We start from the raw sequence: 20,994 nt of genomic DNA, 5'->3' as shown, positions 1-20,994 counted from the left end.
GCCAGATGTTTGGGGGGGTGGAAGCTATCCTGTCCTGTGCATTGCAGAATATTTAGGAGCATCCCTGACCTCCAACTAGATGCCCACACAACCCGATAGCCAGACGTCCCCTGGGAGGCAAGACCTTCCTAGACTGAGAACCACTGCTCTCTTAAGAGATCTATCTACAAAGTTGAACAACTTGCTCCTCTCAGCTGTTCAAGAATCTCCCTTCCCGTCAGATACAATGATCATTCCCTGGTTCAGAGACCTCAAAGACTCTTGCGATCCTCCTCTAAACTGGTTCCCAAGGAGTCAAAAAACTTTAAAGCTATATTTCCTGACTATAACAACCACAGTCACCGTATTTAAGCTCCTTCCACAGAATCAAAGGGAATATTATAACATTCAAAACTAAGAGTATGTACTATTTTTTACACTGAATTCTTGCCCTAAAAACGAGGTTTAACCTGATTGTATCCACAGCTCCTCCAAATCACATCTGCACATAATTACATTATTCCTTATTTACGCTGCAGTAGCACAATTTTAGGAACACAGGTAAACGGGGCGAGAGAAACTCAAACACGCTGGCCAAAACCCTGGCGGAACACACTGCCCACGCTTTGGGCAGACTCTCACTCTCCCAAACCAGCAGCACAGACGGGATTTTAAAAGGCTCAACGCGCAGCCTCCGCAACCGCCGCCCAGAACCTCGCCTAGAGGTAAGAAGGCGGGCCCTACAGAGTTCGCTAGTACCAGCCACAGCGCGCGTCAGGCCCGCCCCCGAGGGAAGCCCCCTTCGCCCCACCCCGGGTCAGGGCCCGCCCCCAGCTTCCCAGGCCTCCTTCCTGTGGGAAGTGCCGCTCCTTTCCCGTCCCTCACCCTCTCGGCTCCGCCTGGCAGCCGCTCCGCCAACAAGCGTGCAGACTGCGACGGCGAGGGGCGTCCGAAAAGCAGGGTGAGCGACCCTCAAACTTGCGGTTCTGCAAACAGGCCCAGGCCCGCCTCAGTCCTCGGTCCTTGCCGAGCAACAAGCCTCCAGCCCACCCTCTGGCCGCGGGCGAAATCCTACCTCGCCACCAGTACGTCTTGGACAAGTTGTGCCAGGTCTGATGCTGGGTGTGGTGAGTGCCGCCCGGGCCCAGGTGCGCCGCCTCGATGAGCCCCCAGCGCCGCTCGGGCTGCAGAACCACTTCCAGCTCCGCGAAGGTCTTGCGGTGCCGTTGCCGCCGCTGGTAGTACAAGGTTCCGTCGCGCACCACGTAGCAGGCGGCCGCCTTGCGGATTTTACGCTTGACATTGCCTTCCGTGCCCGGCGCATACGGCTCGCACTCGTTCGTCAGGTAGCGCAGTATGGCCCGGTAGCTTTCCTCGCTTGACATCGCTGACCCGGGCTCCCCGAGGGCGCCTGTCAGTGGCGAGGGAGGAAGACAGCGGCACTAGCTCCGGGCGGATGTAACAGCTGCGGCGACACTGTAGAGAGCAACGGCTCTGTGGTGAGTGCTCTTCGACCGCACCCGCAACGTGAAGGGAGAACTAACGAGTCGGTATCTAGGGGGAACTGCACTTCCCCAGCGCGCGGGATCCGCTCGCCACTGACAAAATGGCTGCTGCACCACCGGAACTGACGTGAATCAAGGGCAGTGGGTGAGGGAACTGAGTTCTGATTGGAGCCCAGTGGGTTTCTTGCTTGATGAAGCCATCGAGTGACGTCAGGACTGCTGGAGGACATTTTGGAAGCGGGTAGGCCCGTCCTGGGAGGTCGAACTGGCTTTGACCAGACATCTTAAGTCCTGGCAGCTTCCCTTTTTATTTTACCCCTCTTTCACGTGAGTCTAAACTCATGTAGGATATGGTGGGCAATTGTTATTCCGTCCGAGGTACCCAAGGTATAAATGGAGTCTTTTGCCCCCAACACCCCACCTTCTGAGACACCTAAGAACATAAAGTCATCACATTATAAGGCTCCAAGTAAAATATTAGCCGTGAACACAAGACCAAAGAAACCCCATTCACACGGAAATGCAGCTTCCAGTTAAGTGTTGTAAAAATCAAAGTCCATCTGTTGATAGCAGTTATTATAATTTCTAAACTTTGATCACTGGCTCCAAACTACACATGAAATAGGATTTTTTTCAGGAATGATCATTTTATATAGCGACTGTATTCTAAATATGATGGTGATCATGTTGACAAGGAGTTTAGGGAATAGAACTTTTCTTACACCTCATATGCATATTTTTCACATATGGCTAGGGAGGAAAGTTCTCCATGTTATATACAACATACACTGAATGCCCAAAAGTCCAAGACAGTTGAACTATGTTTCCCAACATGCAGTGTAGGTCCAATTTCATGTTTTTAGTTGGTAGTCCAGACCGGTGTCCCTGGTCCCCTGTCCCTGGTCCCCTGTCCCTGTGTTGGTTTTGCAGTGCAGACAAGCCTCAAGCCAATGCATTGCTCAGCAGCCGGGGTTGCGCACTGGCAGTCCTCTGGGCCGTGAAAGCTCCAGATCAACACCTTCCTTTCTCAGCCCAGGAGTCTGCAGATGATGGGTGAGACCCTTTGACCATTGCGGATACAGGTGAATGCAGTGGGCTCACAAAACAGGGTGCACCAAGTTTCCATGGTTCTTGAGTAGGGGTTGCTGAAGTTTCCAGAAATTTGAGGCACCATTCTTGAAAGATTGTGATTGTAAGTACCTGAACTCCCAGGCACAGGGGAAAGACAACTACCAGGTCTGGGATGTCTTTGGGGTCATTCAATTCACAGATGGAGACTACAGCTGTGGAAGAGAGGGGAATTAGAAGGTGGGGATACAGCCCTACCCCTAATGGGTAGATGTCCAAATCCACCCTGCAAAGGCTGTGTATGTGTTCAGCTAGGACCACCGTTTTTTCCGCTGTGAAATAAATACCCTGTAAAAGGCAATTTAGCCCTGAATGGTGTCACTGGGTTGGTTTGGCATCGTCTTGCATGGTGAAGGGTCATCAGTTCAACTCCCAGTCACAACATGCTTTAGTTGTGGGTTCAGTCCCAGGGTCCGAGTTGGGGGTACATATGAGAGGCAACCTGTCAGTGTTTCTCACATCGATGTTTCCCTCTCTTTCAACCTTCCTTATTGTTTCATTAGAAATAAATAAATAAAATCTTAAAAAAATAAAAAAAGATGCTCTGACCTGCATGGCTCAGTTGGTTGAGCTTTATCTGCAAAGCGAAAGATTACTGGTTGGATTCCTGGTTGGGGCACAAGATTGTGTTGCAGGTTCTGTCCCCTGCACCAGAAGCAAATAGAAGCAACCAGTGGCTATTTCTCACATCGATGTTTCTCTCCCTCTCTTGCTCTGTCCCTTTTCTCTCTCAAAAATAAAATCTTTTTTATTTAAGAAATTAAAATAAGTTTAAAACCAATTTAATATAAAAAGTAAGCAGATTAACAAAATTGTAAGTAACAAAGTTGTGAAATGGCACAGAAAAACTGAAGAAATGCCTCCACACCCAATTCAGTTTTTTTTAAGTATATTTTATTGATTATGCTGTTAGTTGTCCCAATTTTTTCCCTTTGCCCCCTCTGCCTGGTACCTCCCATTCCTCCAGCAACCCCACCCCTACCCCCTTAGTTCATGTCCATGGGCTGTGCATGTAAGTTCCTTTGGCTTCGCCCTTTCCTATAGTATTCTTAACACACACACCCCTGTCTATTTTGTTCCTATAAGTTATGCTTCTTAATTCCTGCATCATTTCCTCATTTCTCCCTCTTCTCCCTCCCAGCTGATAATCCTCCCAGCTGATCCCCAGACCTATTATTCTCTTCCTGTTCTGGTTGTTTGCTTAGTTGTTTTTTGTTTTTATATTTTAGATTCAGTTGTTGGTAGTTGTGAGTTTGTTGTCATTTTAATGTTCATAGTTTTGATCTTTTTCTTAAGTGAGTCCCTTTAACATTTTATATAATAATGGCTTGGTGATGAATCCCTTTAGCTTTACCTTGTCTGGGAAGCACTTTATCAGCTGTTCCATACTAAATGATAGTTTTGCTGGATAGAGTGATCTTGGTTGTAGGTCCTTGCTTTTCATCACTTTGAATACTTCTTGCCAGTCCCTTCTTGCTTGCAAAGTTTCTTTTGAGAGATCAGCTGATAGTCTTATGGGAACTCCTTTGTAGGTAATTAATTCTCTTTTCTCTTGCTTCTTTTAAGATTTTCTGTTTATCTTTAACCTTTGGCATGTGAATTATGATGTGTCTTGGTGTCATCCTCTTTGGGTCCAACTTGTTTGGGACCCTCTGTGGTTCCTGGACTTTTATGTCTATTTTCTTTTCCAAATTAGGGAAGTGTTCTTTCATTACTTTTCCATCTAAGTTTTCAATTTCTTGCTCTTCCTCTTCTCCTTCTGGCACCCCTGTGATTAGGATGTTGGTATGTTTAAAGTTCTTGCAGAGGTTCCTCATCCTGTCCTTGTTTTTTTCCATTCTTATTTCTTATTTGGTTTTAGGTGAATATTTATTTCTTCCTTTTGTCCCAAATTGTTGATTTGAATCCTGGCTTCCTTCCCATCACTGTTGGTTCCTTGTATATTTTTTATTTATTTCACTTCGTATAACCTTCATTTCTTCCTTTTATTATGTGGCCATACTCCTATCATTTCTCTGAACATCCTGATCACCAGTGTTTTGAACTCTACATCTGATAGATTGGCTATTTCTGTTTAATTTAGTTCTTTTCCTGGTGTTTAGTTCTGTTCTTTTATTTTGGCCATATTTCTTTGTCTCCTCAATTTGGTACCCTCCCTGTGTTTGTTTCTATGTATTAGGTAGAGCTGCTTTGACTCCGTGTCTTGGTAGTGTGGCTTAATGCAGTAGGTGTTCTGTAGTATCCAGTGGCATAGCCTCCCCTATCACCCAAGCAGAGTACTCGAGGTGAGTCCTTTGTGTGGGCTGAGTACACCCTCCTCTTATAGTTGAGCCTTGGTTGCTGTTGGCAGATCAATAGAAGGTATTTACCCAGGCCAGCCAGCTGTAGGAACTGATTGTGACCAGTGACCACCAACCTCCGCTCTCTATGGAGGATCAGCTGTGCCAGAGCACGATGGTGGTGCTCCAATGTGGTCTGTAGCTGTTCACTGGGTGCACTGATCCTGGGGTTTCCCAAGTGGTGCAGGCCAAGGTCAGCCCCCACGGGTGTTTTACCCAGGGCACCTTGCCCAAGTTAAAAAGCAATCATAGATACCTGCTTACTTGTGCTGGGTTTGGAGGTTCCCAGTTGAAGCCAAGTTGTGAATCTAGGCTGGCTGCTGCTAGTTTCAAGCCTGTGCTCACTGGGGTCAGTTGTTGCTTGTTTGATAGGATTGAGGAAGTTGTGAAGCATGAACCAAGACCAGCCTTTCATATGGAAAAGCGGCTTGGGTGGGCCTGTAAGTTGGGTGGGGCAGAGTTTCTGGGACCCTCCAAGGCAGGTCAAACAGTGTTAGCCAAGTTGATGGAGTCTCAGATATGGCACCAGCTTGCCAGCTCTGTCTCAGTGGATGTGATTTCTTTAATTCTGTAGTTGTCAGACTTCCATTCAACTCAATTTCTCTTGGTTCTGGCTGATGGTGGTTCTGTGTTTTAGTTGTAATTTTGATGTGGTTGTGTGAAGAGGTGAGCCATGACTGCCTATGCCGCCATCTTGACTAGTCTCCCCAATTCAGTTTTGGCCAAAACACAATCTGTGAAAGCACTGTGAGCCCAGGAATACTTGGATTCTCCTCTGTGCCTTTGAGGCAATAAAGAGACATGTTTTAGTAAAACGTTTTACAGGTAGTCCAGTTGGCTTCCTGAGAAAAGCTAAACTTGCTGTCCTATAAGAACAGGGATGTAGTGGTTTCAGCAGCAAGTGGGACTAAAATCTTCAGTGATGACCACGTTGATCAGGAGGGGTGATAGGGTGCTGTGTAGGTAAAGCATTTCCATCTTCTCACATGGACAGCCCACTCCTTTTGTTGCCCTGGACCTTCAGTGTGATGACCCTTCCCCTTCTTGGAGTCTCCCCTCCTCTATCCTTGCCCTAGGCTACCTGCAGCCTGCCTACCCTGCAGGCATCTCTCTTTTCTTGAGGTAGGGTCCTCAGAACCAGCTATCACACATGGTGGCAGCAAAGGGAGAAGCTGAAACCTCAGGATCACCTCAAGATCCAGGGAGCTAGTAGTATCACTATGGAAACCCCTGGACTAAAGAGGACTAAGGACCCACACCACATAACCAAGAGCCTCCTCTGGGATAACCCAGCTCACATCCCCTCCAGCTCTGAAATGAAGGCTCTGCATAGGGAGAGAGGGGTTTTGGTGCTGCAGGGGGCAAGGCCTGGCTCAGGTACCCGTCCCTGGGTAGGTTGGGGGAAGGCTTCTGGTGAGAGCCTCCTGGCAAATGGGCAGGGGCAGGAGGTGACATCCCAGGAGGCTTTCTGAGGTGGGGGTAGCTATGAAAGCCAGGGGGAGAGGCCAGAGGCAGCATTGAGCAGATGTGCTCCTGCCACACCTCATCCTTCTGTTGCTACTGTCTCTGCCTGGCTCGGTGCCTACACTGATGGTGCAATGGTGCACTGCTGCCCCACTCGTCCTGTCACAGGCTCCTCGCCCATGCCCTGCACTACACTTTCCTGTTGGTCTGCACTTCTGTGCCCTTCTGTGGTCCCTTGAATTCTTGCACCCACGCGGCACCTCCTAGAATCCCACCCTGTGATAGGACTGGCTGGGCTCTTTGTCCTGTCACCTCCATTAGTAGGAGGCACTCAGGTGCCAGCAATCTGAGCCTACTGGACCTTCACCCAACAGGGAAGGGCCTAAAACAGGCCTCCAGGATTTCAACACAGCTCTGTCCATGTACGCTGAGTTCCCCTCACACCTGGCAGACCATGAGACTTCCAACCCAGTGCCCTGCCCCTAATGCCACATTTAGAAGACAGCAGCCTTGGGCCATCACTGGGACACTTCTCAACCTTGGACTACTGCCAGGCTCCAGATCCAATGTCACCACCTTGGACTTCCATCGCCATCAAGAGCAGCTGCTGACCACCAGCAAGAGTACCCTAGACTCCTGGCCACCTTCATACTGGCTCTCAGTGGTAACAAGACCCACAAGGGCAACCACAGTACTTTACTCACAGCTTCATGTGCCCAGGGTTCACCAAGGATGCTTGAAACCAAAGTCTGCCACTTGGACTCCACCTTGGATTTCCTGCTTCACAGAGAACAGCTACTGACCAGCAGTGAGAGTGCCCTGGACCCCTGCCATCCTCCATATGAGCTCTCAATGGGCTCAGAACCCAGTTGAGGGAAGTCACAGCGTTGTGTGTCCTGGTTCACCTAGGAACCCTAAGACCAAGACCAAGATCTGTCCCTTGGACTCTGCCTTGGACTCCTGCTCCACAGATGGCAGTCAATGTCCAACAACCAGAGTGCCCTTGTCTCCTGCCCACCTCCATACAAGTTCTCAGTAGACTCACTACTGAGTAGAGGGCAATCTCAGAACAGCTCACAGCATTGTGCCCTGGTTCACCTAAGATCCTTAAGACCAAGGTCTCTCCCTTAAATACCCCACTCCACTGAGGATAGTAGATGACTCCTGCTCCCAAAACTCCAGAACCCCACATCACCCCCAGGTGTCCCTTGATGTTTCCTGAGTGACTGCCTGTGGCAATCAGGTGAGATAAGTGGAAGAGGCTGCTACCTGGTTGAGAAAAAATAGCTAATATCAGTTCTCATTCACCCCATCACCAAGTGCCCACCAAAAATAAGCCCAGAAGGACCAAGGAGTGAGGAGAGTAGCCTCACAAATGCCCCATCACCTCCTAGCAGCCTTGGTCCCAACCCTGTTCCTGGTTTCCAGGTGGTGCACCAGCCTGAAGACCTTTGGTCTGGGACCGACTTCAGCCTGATGTCCTGCAGGCATATCACCTGGGGATTGTTTTCATCCGTGGAGTTCTACATTTTAGTGGGGCCTATGATAAGGACCAGGCCACCCTGGACTGGCCGCCAGCTGAGGCAGGGGACTGGGAACAAGGTCCAGAGGAGGCCCAGGCTTTGAGTGCACTGGTGTCCCTGGCTGAGCTCCTGCAGGCTAAGGACAGGCACTGTGCCCTGGAGTGAGAGCTGGGGGCTTTAGGATGGCAGGCCCAGCAATGGGGTCAGCAGCAGGCTGTAGTCCAAGTTTTAGAGAGCTTTTATCAGCAGTTTCTGGAAAATTTTGGACAAGCCTAAATGGGCAGGGGTGGCATCCTCACACACATTCTCCCCAAGACAGCCAAGAAGGGGATCTGGGGTGGAATGTGGGTCACCTCCTGGGGTGGAGGGGCGTGAATCAGCAAGATGCCATGTTCACTCACATCTCTCCTGCTCATGCTTAAATCTCGTGATTTTTTTTTATTCCACCAGAAATTCAACCCTCATTATGACTTCTTGAACATAACATTATTGATTTAACTACCTTTTTAGTTGTATCTACAGAATTAGGGATGTTTTAAGGTAGCGTATTAGTATTTGTGCAACAAATGTATGATATTTATTGATTTTTTTAACATTCATTTTTTAACCAATGCCAAATGTCAACTGTGGGGCCCCAGGGTGAGCTGAGGGCATGGGTGGGAGAAGCCCAGGTCCCCTCACATGGGAAGGAATGTCTCTTAACATCTCCAGGGTCACCCTGCCTTCTTGGGGACCTCAGGCTGCCGCATTCCCTGCACTTCAGCTCTGCCTTTCCCTGGACTCTTTCTGGGAGCAATGTCTGAACATGTTCCTGTCCCTCACTTGGTCCCATGTCTTCCATCTGCTGCCATGTTTAATGTCTCCTCTATGCCCCAAATTCCTGGAAGCTGTGTCACTTCCCATCATACGCTGTAGGTCACGTGTCCCCAGCCAATTCTGTGGGTGCTCCACACCCAGGGTCTCTGGAGCCCAGCCTGGCCTCCCGGGCCCCAGCCAAACACCCACTGTCAGAAGTGTTAGCTACATGACAATGGCAATCATACCATCATATAAATTTATCAAATCATTACCAGTATACCTAAAACTTACACAATGTTGTATGTTAAGTATTTCTCAATTAAAAAAGAAAAAGGTGGCTCGTCTGTAAACCTAGAGAAGACTTGATGTCTACCTGAATGCTCAAATTACAGGCTCCGACTGGGGAAAGTACATTCAAATAACTTCAGGGTCTATTTTATTGGCCACTTAGAATACAAAGCATTTTATTCGTAAACTCCTGAAATCTGAAAACAAGACAACCTAGGTTAAATAATAGTTTTCCAAAGCTGCATGTGCTCATTTTGAGCTCAGTTTTTTTGCTTGATATATGAAAACAATTTTCTAAGACCCCTAGTAAGGGGTCTGACAGTGATCTGTGGTTTGATGAACTGTTCAATCTTAGTTGGTCCATCCCTTTTTTGTCCCCTTGGTTAGGGTTTTTTAAATTCCAGAATAGCTGCCTTTTTCTAGTCTCATACCAACACTTTGGTTCCAAAAGTCTCCTGAGAGGCATTTCCCACACATGGAACTCCATCTTCACTTCTCATTTTCTTTTCTTTTTTTAAAAATTGTATTTACTTAGAAGCATTCAGAATGTCAACAAAACAGCTGCAACTTTTTTGCAATTATAGAGTGGTATTCAGTTAACAGAACAACAATTATTTTGTATAAGCTGCATCAGAGACAACTGAAAATGAAAAAACTACCATCCCCATATATAACTAATTTGTGCTGTGCACCAGCACAAACCTGCTTTAAATTTCCATGCCAATTTACAACCCCCTTACTGTACCAGGCAACGTTAGTGGCTATTGAAAATACCACCAGGACAGGGCTATCTAAAGACACATTCAGTAGTGTGTTAACTATATATATAAAAAAAAGACACTGTACAGTTTAAAAACAAATCTTACACAGCCTTACATTTCAATTTTTTTCTTTGAAAGGAGTGAGTTGTGTACATGGGGGTTAAATACTTTACAGACAAGAGAAAAAATAAAACTGCTAGAACCAACTTATTCATCATCATCATCTTCATCCTCCTCATTCTCCTCATCCTCTTCATCATTCTTCTCTTCCTTCTTTTTCTTGCTTTTTTCAGCCTTGACAACTCCCTTTTTTGCAGCATCAGGCTTTCCTTTAGCTCAGTATGCAGCAATATCCTTTTCATATTTCTTCTTCAGCTTAGCAGCCTTCTTTTCGTAAGGCTGCTTGTCATCTGCAGCAGTCTTATTCCACATCCCTCCCAGCTTCTTTGCAACATTACCAATGGATAGGCCAGGATGCTCTCTTTTGATTTTTTGGGCGATACTCAAAATAAAACAAGAAAAAGGATGAAGGAGGCCTCTTGGGTGCATTGAAATCATTGAACTTCTTTTTTTGTTTCCCCTTTAGGAGGCATATAAGTTTTCATTTCTCTTTCATAACAGGCCTTGTTCGCCTTTGCCATGTCTTCAAATTTTTCTTTCTCTTTAGCAGACATGGTCTTCCACCTCTCTAAACACTTCTTAGAAAACTTTGAGAAGTTGACCGAAGCATCTGGGTGCTTCTTCTTGTGCTCCTCCCAGCAAGTTTGCACAAAGAAAGCATACAATGACATTTTGCCTCTCGGCTTCTTAGGATCTCCTTTGCCCATGTTTGATTACTTTTCATCAGTGAGCACAGAATCGGCCAGTGCCCATCCAGCTCACACTTGCCCCAGTGCTGTCTCTATGGAGCTCCCACTTTTCATTTTCAAACGCTTCTGAAATTACTGTGGACACCTGCACCATGCTGTATCTGTTCCACCACCATGAAGAAGGCTGTAAGCAGTTTTGATGATCTTTATGAATTCACACATGTTGACACAATTGGGCACAAGGAACTTGGTTTATCCAGGACAGGAAGCTGCTTCTCACCCTTGTGTGGTTCTGTTATCACTGAGATTGTGCTAGGATGCTGCACAGCATGGGGGTCGGCAGAAAGGGGGCCCGAGGGTTGTGCGACAGTGGAGCAGAGGTGTTATGGCCACTGTAAAAAGAAGGTAAAGAGACTTACAAACAAAGCAGGGAGGTGGGGGCATTGAGCTTCTAAGGTGGATGCAGGGTTTCCTGGAAGCTTTTGCCTTCTAGGAAACATGCTGAAATGGCCAGGAGTGCTGTCCCCATGGATAGCCACCCCAGGACAGACTAGACAGGAGTTGGGGTGGAATGTGAGTCACCTCCTGGGGTGGAGGTGACATGAGCTTCATGATGTATAGAACTTTTAGTGTTGGAATGCCGAAGTGTCCCCATGTGGGTGTGCTCTACAGCATGGGATGATATTCACTGCACCCCACCCCTAAGCCATTGCACTCTCCAGCTGGTTGGGTCTCCACAGGGCTGCAGTCTAATTTGATCCCTGGAACAATGCTGTGAGGTAGGCAGGGGTCTCCACAGCTGTGAGAAAGTGGCGGTGAAATACAGAGAGCTGACAATAAGCACCACCTCCGTGTCCCCATCGACAGTTTACCGGACATCTTGGTCTCACCACACTGATAGTTTCTACTGAGAGGGAAAGGAGGATTTCCTCTCATCCCTAAGAGCTCACTGTGATCCTCACAAGCACTATTCAATGGGAAACAAATGGTACCTTGCAACAGGGTTAAAAGTGGGTTCTGCCCTGGGGCTGGTGTGGCTCAGTGGATTGAGCGCCAGCTTATGAACCCAAAGGTCATGGGTTTGAGTCCCAGTTGGGGCACATGCTTGGGTTGTGGGCTGGGTCCCAGGTTGGGGGCATGCGAGAGGCAGCCAATCGGTGCTTCTCCCTCACATCAGTGTTTTTCTCCCTTCTCTCTCTGAAGATCAATCAGATCAATACATAACTTTTTTTTTTTTTTTTTTTTTTTTTCCAGTGGATTCCAAGCACCAACTCCAGACAGGCCTGAATCTTGTGGCGCAACAGCTTGGCTCCATGCCTACTAACCAGACCTCAGCATGTGGAGTGTGGGAGCCCACTGGGCAGGCTCTGAGTCAGCTGGGCTTCCCTCTCTGTGCAGTGGGATTGGGTCATCAAATCCTGGTCTGGTCCAGTGAACTATAGGCCCCAGAAGGAGACTGATCCCATTGGCACACACAATCCGTTCTCCAGGCCTAGACAGCCTGTGCCCACTGCAAACACCAGCACTTACTGGTCTTGGCTTGGCCAGAATAAGAACTGGTTCCAGCACTGGAATGGCACAGGGGCTGTGGGCAGTCAGGTGGAACTCCCTGGGCTCTGTGACCTTAGCTTTGGTCTTTGATAGGGGGTGCTGATTGGCCAACATCTCCATAGCTGGTTGATCAGCTCCTGGATCTCCAACTGCCATCTTGAAAGCAAAGGTAGTAGAGGCCACTGAGGGTCACCTCCTATGCAGGTCAACAAAGGGACCGCTCTTGGGATTTAAAGGACCCCTAGGAACTGGGGTCTACTTCAGGATGGAGGGTGACCAAGGAACCAACAGCTGGTCTTTGCTGAGTGCCTAATGCTATGCAGGTGCTGTGCCATCTGTACCCTGGAGTCACAGCATTCCCCTAGTGCAGCGGTTCTCAACCTGTGGGTCGCGACCCCTTTGGGGGTCGAATGACCCTTTCACAGGGGTCGCCTAAGACCATTGGAAAACACATATGTAATTACATATTGTTTTTGTGATTAATCACTATGCTTTAATTATGTTCAATTTGTAACAATGAAAATACATCCTGCATATCAGATATTCACATTATGATTCATAACAGTAGCAAAATTACAGTTATGAAGTAGCAACGAAAATAATTTTATGGTTGGGGGTCACCACAACATGAGGAACTGTATTAAAGGGTCGCGGCATTAGGAAGGTTGAGAACCACTGCCCTAGTGCATATAAGGAAACTGAGGTCCAGTGGTATCATGTATGAGGGCTGGGAGGACAGGGACAAGGCAGATCCCTGCTGCAGCAATCCAGGGAGCTCTGAGGATGAGCTGCAGCTGGGGCATGGAACTAATCTGGGCGCACGCAGCACAGGGGAAGGAAGCCAAGAGCAGGAAGCTGGTGGATCCTTCATGGAGCGGCACTGTTGGCAACAGGTGGAAAGGAGGCTGAGGGAATGGGGTGGGGCAGGGGTAGGGTCTGGGTTTGGGTGCCCTGGAACAAGGGTTTGGGAAAGACGCTTCTGGGCTGCCCAAGGTCCAGGGTTCCCCTTTCACACCTCCACACTTGTGTGGGCACAGCCCACCATCACCGACCTGGCCAGTGTTCCCTCTGTGGAGCTCCCTGAGGACAGGCAGCATGGTCTGAAGTAGCTCCTGCCCCTGCTTGAAGACCCTGTCCACTAGAGGGAGGAAGGGCATTTCTGAGCACCAACAGGGAGGTGCAGGTTGGGGGAGGGCAGGTCTATGATGGGACTGATCCCAGAGCCGCACAGAAGGCTGTATATGGGGGCTGTGGGGCAAGAGGCAGGGCAACCCAGGACCAGCTGAGCAGCTGCCTAGAGCTAGCTCTTGGGGGCTGGCAGGCGGGAAACAGGTGGCAGCTCTGAGGACAGGCAGCAAGTCCTGGGACTGAGGACATCCTTTGGTGACGGGCAGCTCAGGGGGCACCCCCATCTACCCAGGGTCAGGGCCTCCTCTCCCACAGGAGGGGCTTCCACCATCCCTGGGCCTCCACATCTCCTGCACACAGCTGATCTTCGAGGTCCACTTGTGCCAAATCATTATGGCTATCTGTGCCCAGGAAGATAAAATGGCTCCCCAAGTCTGATCAGAAGGCAAACAGGTGGGTGAAAGCCGCACCCTGGCCCCAGCAGCTTCTCCAGGAGGCCAAGGGGAGGGCCAGGCTACTGTACTGGTCCTTCTGCCCACACCAGTGAATCCAGTGTTTGCCCCAGCCTGTCATGCAGGGCAGGGAAAGACAGCAGGGTGGCTTCGGGGTGACAGACCCAGGAATGGTTCCTGGATGGTGCTGTAGGGAGATGTCGGGCTTGTGCCACCTGCTTCAACAGTAGGCTCCAGAGCAGAAAAGGCCACTGACCCTGCTGATCCTAAAACCACTGCTGGCCATAAAGCCCTGCTGTAGAAGTCAGCCTGGGTCTCCATGAGTCAGACACCAAACCATGTCCTGTTCTTCCCAGGGTGCTGTGACTTCTCTGAACCTTCTCATGCTCAATGCAGATCAATAATTACCAGCCCTCATGGGGCTCCTGTGACCAGGAAGGAAACCCACAGAGGCACTTGGGAGTGGGGTACAGGGACGCCTTGGACTGGCCCGGCCCACCTCATCAGGGAATCGATCCACTTCTCCCTTATGTAGGCTGTATCATCAGTGAGGCTCCACTGTCCTTGATCCATGAGCACAGGTTTAAGGGGTGGGAGTCTTTGAGGAACTGAGGGAGAAGTGAGTTAGGGACGGGGGAAGGGCCCTGACTCCCCACTATACCTGGTGACATCACCAGTGCCCTCTTCAAAGGGACAGTCAGTGCTGAGGGGGCAGGTGTATTAATGCACAATAAGAAAATACCAACCCCCATCTGCCAAGGCAGGAGGTCCCACAGGACAGACCCTCCCTCCTTGGGACCAAGAAGGGGGTGTGATCCCTGTTCACCTACCCCTCATGCTGGCCTGGGGTGCCTGTACTGGGGGGCCTACCCCTCCCACAAGGGCTTCTGCTCATGGTATCTGGACGCTTGGGGCTGCCCAGCAAGGCACATCCTTCCCCGTGGGGAGCTCAAGCTCCAGCCAGCTCCCCAGGACCTGCAGGTCCACACCCCACTTACTAAAGAGTTCTTGGTAGTGACAGATGAACAGCTGCCTGCCTCCCCAATCCCCACCCCACCCCCACCAACTCAGGGATTCTAAGAATGGAAACTGCCCACGTCACCCAGGGCAGTGTTAGTGGGAGGGCCCTGGGAAAGTGGCCTGTCCACCAAGACGCCTCTCAGCACTGGTGTTGAGGCTGTTTTCACCAGGCAGGGCCTGGCTCAATGCCCGCTGGCACACCTGTGTGCCCTCAGGATGACCCAAAACAGCCAAGATCTCCTGCAGCTGTGGGCTTCTAAAAGCTGTTTCCACGCTCAGGTTTAACAGATTTGGTTCCAGAAGATACAGGACCAGTTTCGGATCCCAGCAGAGGCCTGTGACCTCAGGGAGCTGAAAGGAGTGCTTCCATCAAGTGAACTGGCTGTGTTGTATCCCCATGGTGTGGCCCTCTGCACAGCTGGGACAAAACTCAGGCCCCCAGGCCCCTTGTCTGAGGGGTAGTCATTCCTAGGGCCCCTGGGATGAGCCACTCTGGGGCCCAAGGTGTCCACTAAGTTGAAGCCACATCCTGTCTTGGAGAGCTTTGTGTAGTCGAGGGGACCATTGCAGACCACTGAACCCTGGCTCTCTGAAAACCAGCAGAGGTCTTGGGGCTGCTGCAGACCATCGTGTGTGGGACTTCAGCACCCATGTTCTGGAGACCCTGGATAGCTTTGTGGGGACACAGGATATATACTACCTCTGTCTTGGTCCCTTAAAGTACCCCCTGAGCTGTGGGCCTTAGGAGCAGGTAGTTTATTGAGGGCAGCTCAGGCAGCACAACAGTTTCACCTTAGTGAGGGACCCCTCAGCACCCTCTGTAGATCTGAGCTGACTGCCCCACGATGGCTGGAGAAGCCTGACTACTGTCTCCCAGATCAAGGTGGCTGCATGTTGGATCTGGTGGGCTCAGCAGATTCCTGTTATCTCTGGGGACTGTGGCCATGGTGGGGGTCGTCACTCAAGTCTCCCCTTTCCCAGGTGGGGGCAGGGAGGCTTCCACCCTCAAATGAACTGCCCCTGCGCAGCTCGCTGTTTCTTTCCAGATGGGCCCCGAAGTGCTTCTGGGGCCTGAGACCTTCCCCCTCTTCTCCAGGGAGTTGCTGTCCTGGTCTGTGACTACCTTCCAAGCCTTGGGGAGTAAGGAGAAACAATCTAGGCGAGTGGGCGGGGCAGTGGAGAGCAACGGGGGAGAAATTGGGACAACGGTAATAGAACAATAAATTTAAAAAGTCTTTTAAAAAAAGTTTAGCTCTTAAGTTCTTAACTTTATAGATTTTTATTAAAAATCTGATCAGCCAACTTAACGTTTTCCACCAACACGGGGGGCAGAAACCTTCACAGGCTTCACAATCTTTTGTTTAGGTGCTGCCTTTGTGGGAGCCTGTAAAAAGATACATGGTATTATTACATGCAACTTTTTCTTTAATCACCCCTCTATGTTCAATGTGGGATACTGAATTGTGTCTTTAGAAACAAAAAAGACATTTGTTAGTATTTAGGACCAAAATTAAAATCTTTTTACTATGGTTATCTAAAGCAATAACATTGAGAAAAGCTGTGTAAACACTACTATCTTTTTGTAAATTTAAAATTTCAAAATAAATTTTAAGAAACAAAACCCTCACCCAGAAACCAGTAGTGAACATCACTTCCATTAGTCTTGCACGAAATTTTTAAAAAACTTGAAACTTTTAATTACCACAATTTGGATCATAAATAAGTTTTCCTGCTGTTTTAGATACAAAATACAAGACAATCCCACAATTACCTTAGCAGCAGCCATTGCTGTCTTTTTAGATGCTTGCTTAGCCTTTTTTGCTTCCTTGGCAGCCCTGCAGGGTTAAAAATAACATAAGGCAAAGCAACTTACTCTGTAAGAATACAGCTTATCAACAAGCTGTAGTGGTCTGGAAAAGTAGAATTATCATATTCCTTCCCCATCACCAATTACTTTTAGGATAAATCCAAACGGATTGTTATTGTCATTAACTACCAAGTCAGTTTAACATATATTGTACAGTATCTTCCATTGCATATAGAAATTTCAACTAAGCATTTAGACTATATTATAAACTTCTGATTATTAAACCTAAATAATGCTCATAATGAAGGTTTCCTAACCTGATAGCTTGTTCTCGTTGAGCTTTCCTAACTTCAGGTTTCTGATTCCTCTTGGCCATTATATCAGCCAGAGATGCACCAGTGATGGCCCTCTGGAATTTGACTGCACGGCGGGTTCTCTTCTTCTGAATTTCTTCCTACAGAAAAAGATGGGGCGCACACCTATGAACCGTGCTTCATGAATTTGGGTGAGAAATGAATTAGGGGAAATGAAGTATTTTAAGATTAGTATTTGCCCTAGTTCATTTGGGCAGCTGCAACAAAATACCAGACTGAGTGGCCTATAAACAACAGAAATTTATTTCTCACAGTTCTGGAGGCTAGAAGTTAGGGTACCAGCATTATCACGTGAGGACTCTTCGTGCTGTAGCTATATATATAACACATGTCAAAAGGTGGGGGGTCTTTCTCTGATATTTCCATTAGGAATTGGTTAAATCATGTATTACAAATCCTGGCCATTTTTTATGATAAAAAGTTAAACTTCAAAGACATTAACTGGATAGTACTTTAAAAATGATTAATAAGATTTTCCATTTAAAAACGTACTTTTAGAAAAAATTATAAAACCTCAACTATTTTGTTTTTACTCATAGTACTGTCACTGGGAGAAATGGTCAAATTAGAAAATCATATGACAGGAAAGGCATCATGTGTTAGGGAATGTATGGGAATCAAGACAGAGTACTATGCAAACATTTGCTGCAAACTGTATATTAAAAAGCTACACTACAGTGCTTATGAGTAAAAATATCTTGCAGGCACCTCTAAGTCCAAAAAAATTTAAAATAAGGAGCAGGAGACATTTGTGGCTAACTAAAACATTTTACTTTAAACTTTTTATTGAGATGAAATCTTATTGTAGAAAATGCCACTACTTACCTGTCTATATATATATTTAATCTTAAATACATTTAAAAATACTTCTTATATAGAATATAGGTATCAAGTTGACAATTTTAAAGCATTTAGTGTAATTCAGTGGCATTAAGTACACCCACAATTATGTGCAACAACCATTCCTATCCATCTCCAGAACTTTTTCATCAATCCAAACAAACTCTGCACCCATTAAATAATAGCTCCCCATTTCTCCTTGCCACCACCCCACCTCTGATAACCTCTATTTTTTCTTTATGAATCTGCCTACTTTAGGTATGTCATAAAAGTGGATCATACAATATTTGTCCTTTTGTGTCTGGCTTATTTAACTTAGCATCATGTCTCAAAGGTTCACCTATGCTGGCTGGCTGTCAGCTTTTTAAGGCTGAATAATATTCCACTGTATGTATACAGCACTTTGTTATTCACAAATTCACTGATAGGACAACTGGCTTGTTTCCACCTTTGGCTATTATGAGTGTTATGAACATCAATGTACAAGTTATCTGTGTTAAGTTCTTGCTTACAATTCTCGAGTATATACTTAGAGATGGAATTGCTGTATCTTATAATAATTGTTTTACTTTCCGAGAAACTGCCAAACCGTTTCCCACAGCGCCTGTGCCATCTTACACACAGCGATGCACAAGTTGCAGTTTCTCCACATCCTCACCAACACTTGTAATTTCCCTTTTTTGATACTGGATGTGTCAAATCCACTTTTACATTATATTAGAAATAAATTTCTCCTTCCTCTGAACTCTCACAAGACTGAGTAATGTCTTTCACCCAAGAGGTGCTTATAGTCATAGGCCTAAATATTCCAAGGCTCCTGGATACCAATCCCACTGTCACAGCAAACTTTTCTCAAAACCTCCAAACTAGAAGAGCACCTCAAAAAACACAACCAAGCTTGAGAACAAACTACTATGCTGGAAAACTCCACCAATAACTATGTTAGGACTAATCCTATAAACATTATAATCAAAACCAAATTACCATAATTACTTGGCTTTCATTCAGTACAACAAGGTGAATGGAAGTATGCTTACTGTATGTAATTTACCTCACTGTGGCAAAGGGATGCTTTCAAATTTTAACTTGGCCTTGACTGTGAGCCTAATAAGATATGTGAGGGGGCACTGTTCCCATCAATCATTTTCACTTCACTGTTGGATGATGCTGTTTAAGAGCCCTTTCACTTACTGTCTCATTTAGTTACAATTTTACAGAGCAGCAACGGGCGATCAAGGTTTAAACAAGTTAAGAGAGAGCCCCACCACACCCAAGTCCTTTCACTTACCGACTGTCCCTTTTTGTGCTTTCTTCTGTAGAGGACAGTCCAGTTTATCTGCCGAGGATTCCTCTTGGAAAGGAACGCCGACTCACATTTTGCATTAAGAAATTGGAAAACCTGTTGCGACAAGTTCAGAGTACAGAAGTGACCTAGTCAACTATACAAAGTAGACAAAGACTGAGCTTGACATCCAAAGTAAATTAACTTATAGTTCTCTATTCTCATTTTACCAAGTTGAGCCCAGCGACCAAACAACTTGTCACACAACTGGAAGGTACCTGGGTGGCACCGGGAGGATCTTTGCATTTGATCCTGTCTCTTAAGAGCAGGCAAAGCTAAACTCCTGCCGCCGGGGAAAGTGGGGCGTCAAATTCTGTTTCTGGCCCTCCCGGGATTCCAGGAGGTTGTGTTCATAAAACCAACCAGATTTTACGTCCTTTTTCCCTCACGCCGGGGCAGTGAAGTTACACAAACTCATTTCCGATCTGACTCAGGCTAGATCAAAACTCAAGAATAGTTCGTTTAGAGGCTTCTGAACCCTGCTATCACTGCACACAGGGTCCCTGACACAAGTCTTTCAGGGACCAACAGTGATGCGGTAAATGAGACCGCCTAGACCGAACCAGACAGGTCGTCCCTCTTCGGAGCACAGATCGCACTTAGCCGACGAGGCCTATCACCTTCCCGTCGGTCCTGGCGTAGCGCCTCCCGTGTCCGGGGTAGATCTTGTACCCGCTGAAACTGCACAGCTCGACCCTGTAATAAAAGTGAAAGTCCATTAGGGAGGGTGTCTACAGCAAGGAGAAGCCATGTGCAGGACACAGAAGAGGCCATCTGCCCACAGATGAAATAGGATTGGGATCCAAGGATCTTGCTTACTTCATGGTTGCTACTGCCGGAAAGAAGGAAAGATGGTGAAGAGGAGAGGATCATGGGAAGAACTCTTGTGAGGCCGTGGGTGCAATCTCCTCCCACATTTCCCTTCTCTAACCCCGGCGCTCGGTGATGACGTCACTTTGACCAGGCGCCCGATTGCGCTTTATGAGGCGCCGCTTTTCTTCTAAGGAATTCTGCAAGAGGCCGTGGGAAGCTCTGGGTTTGAGGCATTTGATTTCGGAGTCATTCTCTTCTACGGTCAAGTGGCCTAGAGCCATCATCAAGCTGCAGGAAGTGAATTCTCCCTTCTCTAGTTCAGTGACCTGTAGACGAATACCCCGCAGGTAAAACTTAAAATCACATTTAAGTCCTCTGTGTTGGCCCATTTCCTCAATCAACAACATTAAATTTTAATAGTTTCACAGTTTGCACACACACACACACACACACACAAAGTGATAACTGTCCTCCAGGTCGTGCGAATCGAGTTGTGCGTGATGGCTCTTTGCTTTAATTATAATTAACAGTCATTGCTTTGTGGCAGGAGTATGTTAAAGCACTGACATACATTAGTTCATTCAGTTTACTGAATCCCTAATAAGTACCGCAAAAGGACGACTGTCATCGGGAAAGAGCTACAGTGTGGGACTCTGCTGCCTAATGGAGCCCCCAGGCAGATGGTTGCGCAGAGAAGGGCAAAGCCCTAGCCTGGAAACGTGAAAAAGTGAGGTCTGCTCAATGCCTCCATCTCTTGAGCATTTCTGTAATGCTAGATACTTAAGCATATACGATGGATGCAAGAGGCAACCCTAGGAAACAAATGTACTGACTGATTTATGCTATCTATATAAGCAGCTTACCCCTAAAAACGTTCTGTAAGTAGATAGTTGAAGAGATTTGGACAGTGCAATGAAGTGACTGACTAATGTTAAGAAAGCTGTACAATTATGCTGGAACTGGTCTCAGGAATGTATTAGCAGAAATATAAGTGTAATTGAAAAAGAGGAAGAATTTGACAGCCTGAACAACTCTGACCAGCTGGTATACTTTGGGAAGATAGTGTCTATATA

At 47.3% G+C, this 20,994-nt stretch overlaps 2 protein-coding genes and 1 pseudogene across 2 annotated transcripts in view; all 3 read right to left on the bottom strand.

Annotated features, from left to right (window-relative positions):
* The window catches only part of ZBTB11 (zinc finger and BTB domain containing 11), a 32,222-nt gene extending 30,619 nt beyond the window's left edge, over nucleotides 1-1,603 (bottom strand). Inside the window, exon 1 of the mRNA XM_090276058.1 lies at nucleotides 1,055-1,603. Within this exon, the coding sequence (XP_090132184.1) occupies nucleotides 1,055-1,364 (310 nt within the window). The 5' untranslated portion in view covers nucleotides 1,365-1,603. The remainder of the gene's footprint in view (nucleotides 1-1,054) is intronic.
* An 8,389-nt stretch (nucleotides 1,604-9,992) lies between these two features.
* Nucleotides 9,993-10,618, bottom strand: LOC150021362 (high mobility group protein B1 pseudogene; annotated as a pseudogene).
* A 5,374-nt stretch (nucleotides 10,619-15,992) lies between these two features.
* On the bottom strand, nucleotides 15,993-20,008 carry RPL24 (ribosomal protein L24). Its single transcript, XM_090276056.1, has 6 exons — nucleotides 19,928-20,008; nucleotides 19,729-19,804; nucleotides 19,055-19,165; nucleotides 16,870-17,006; nucleotides 16,517-16,580; nucleotides 15,993-16,129 (listed from the first exon to the last, which is right to left on the bottom strand). Exons 1-6 carry the CDS (start codon nucleotides 19,930-19,932, stop codon nucleotides 16,049-16,051), a joined length of 474 nt encoding a protein of 157 aa, XP_090132182.1. The 5' UTR covers nucleotides 19,933-20,008; the 3' UTR covers nucleotides 15,993-16,048.
* Between the last annotated feature and the right edge of the window lie 986 nt (nucleotides 20,009-20,994).

The sequence above is a fragment of the Furipterus horrens genome, unplaced genomic scaffold (assembly GCF_987537825.1).
Source record: "Furipterus horrens unplaced genomic scaffold, mFurHor1.1.pri manual_scaffold_1, whole genome shotgun sequence".
Classification (NCBI taxonomy): domain Eukaryota; kingdom Metazoa; phylum Chordata; class Mammalia; order Chiroptera; family Furipteridae; genus Furipterus; species Furipterus horrens.
This window is presented reverse-complemented; position numbering and strand designations above follow the sequence as displayed.

Excerpts from the sequence above, each read along its gene's own strand:
- RPL24 (XM_090276056.1), bottom strand. Across the intron at positions 19,166-19,728 it reads ACGCCAGGACCGACGGGAAG|GTTTTCCAATTTCTTAATGC; the intron begins GTGATAGGCCTC and ends TTGTCGCAACAG. Across the intron at positions 17,007-19,054 it reads AGCACAAAAAGGGACAGTCG|GAAGAAATTCAGAAGAAGAG; the intron begins GTAAGTGAAAGG and ends CTTTTTCTGTAG.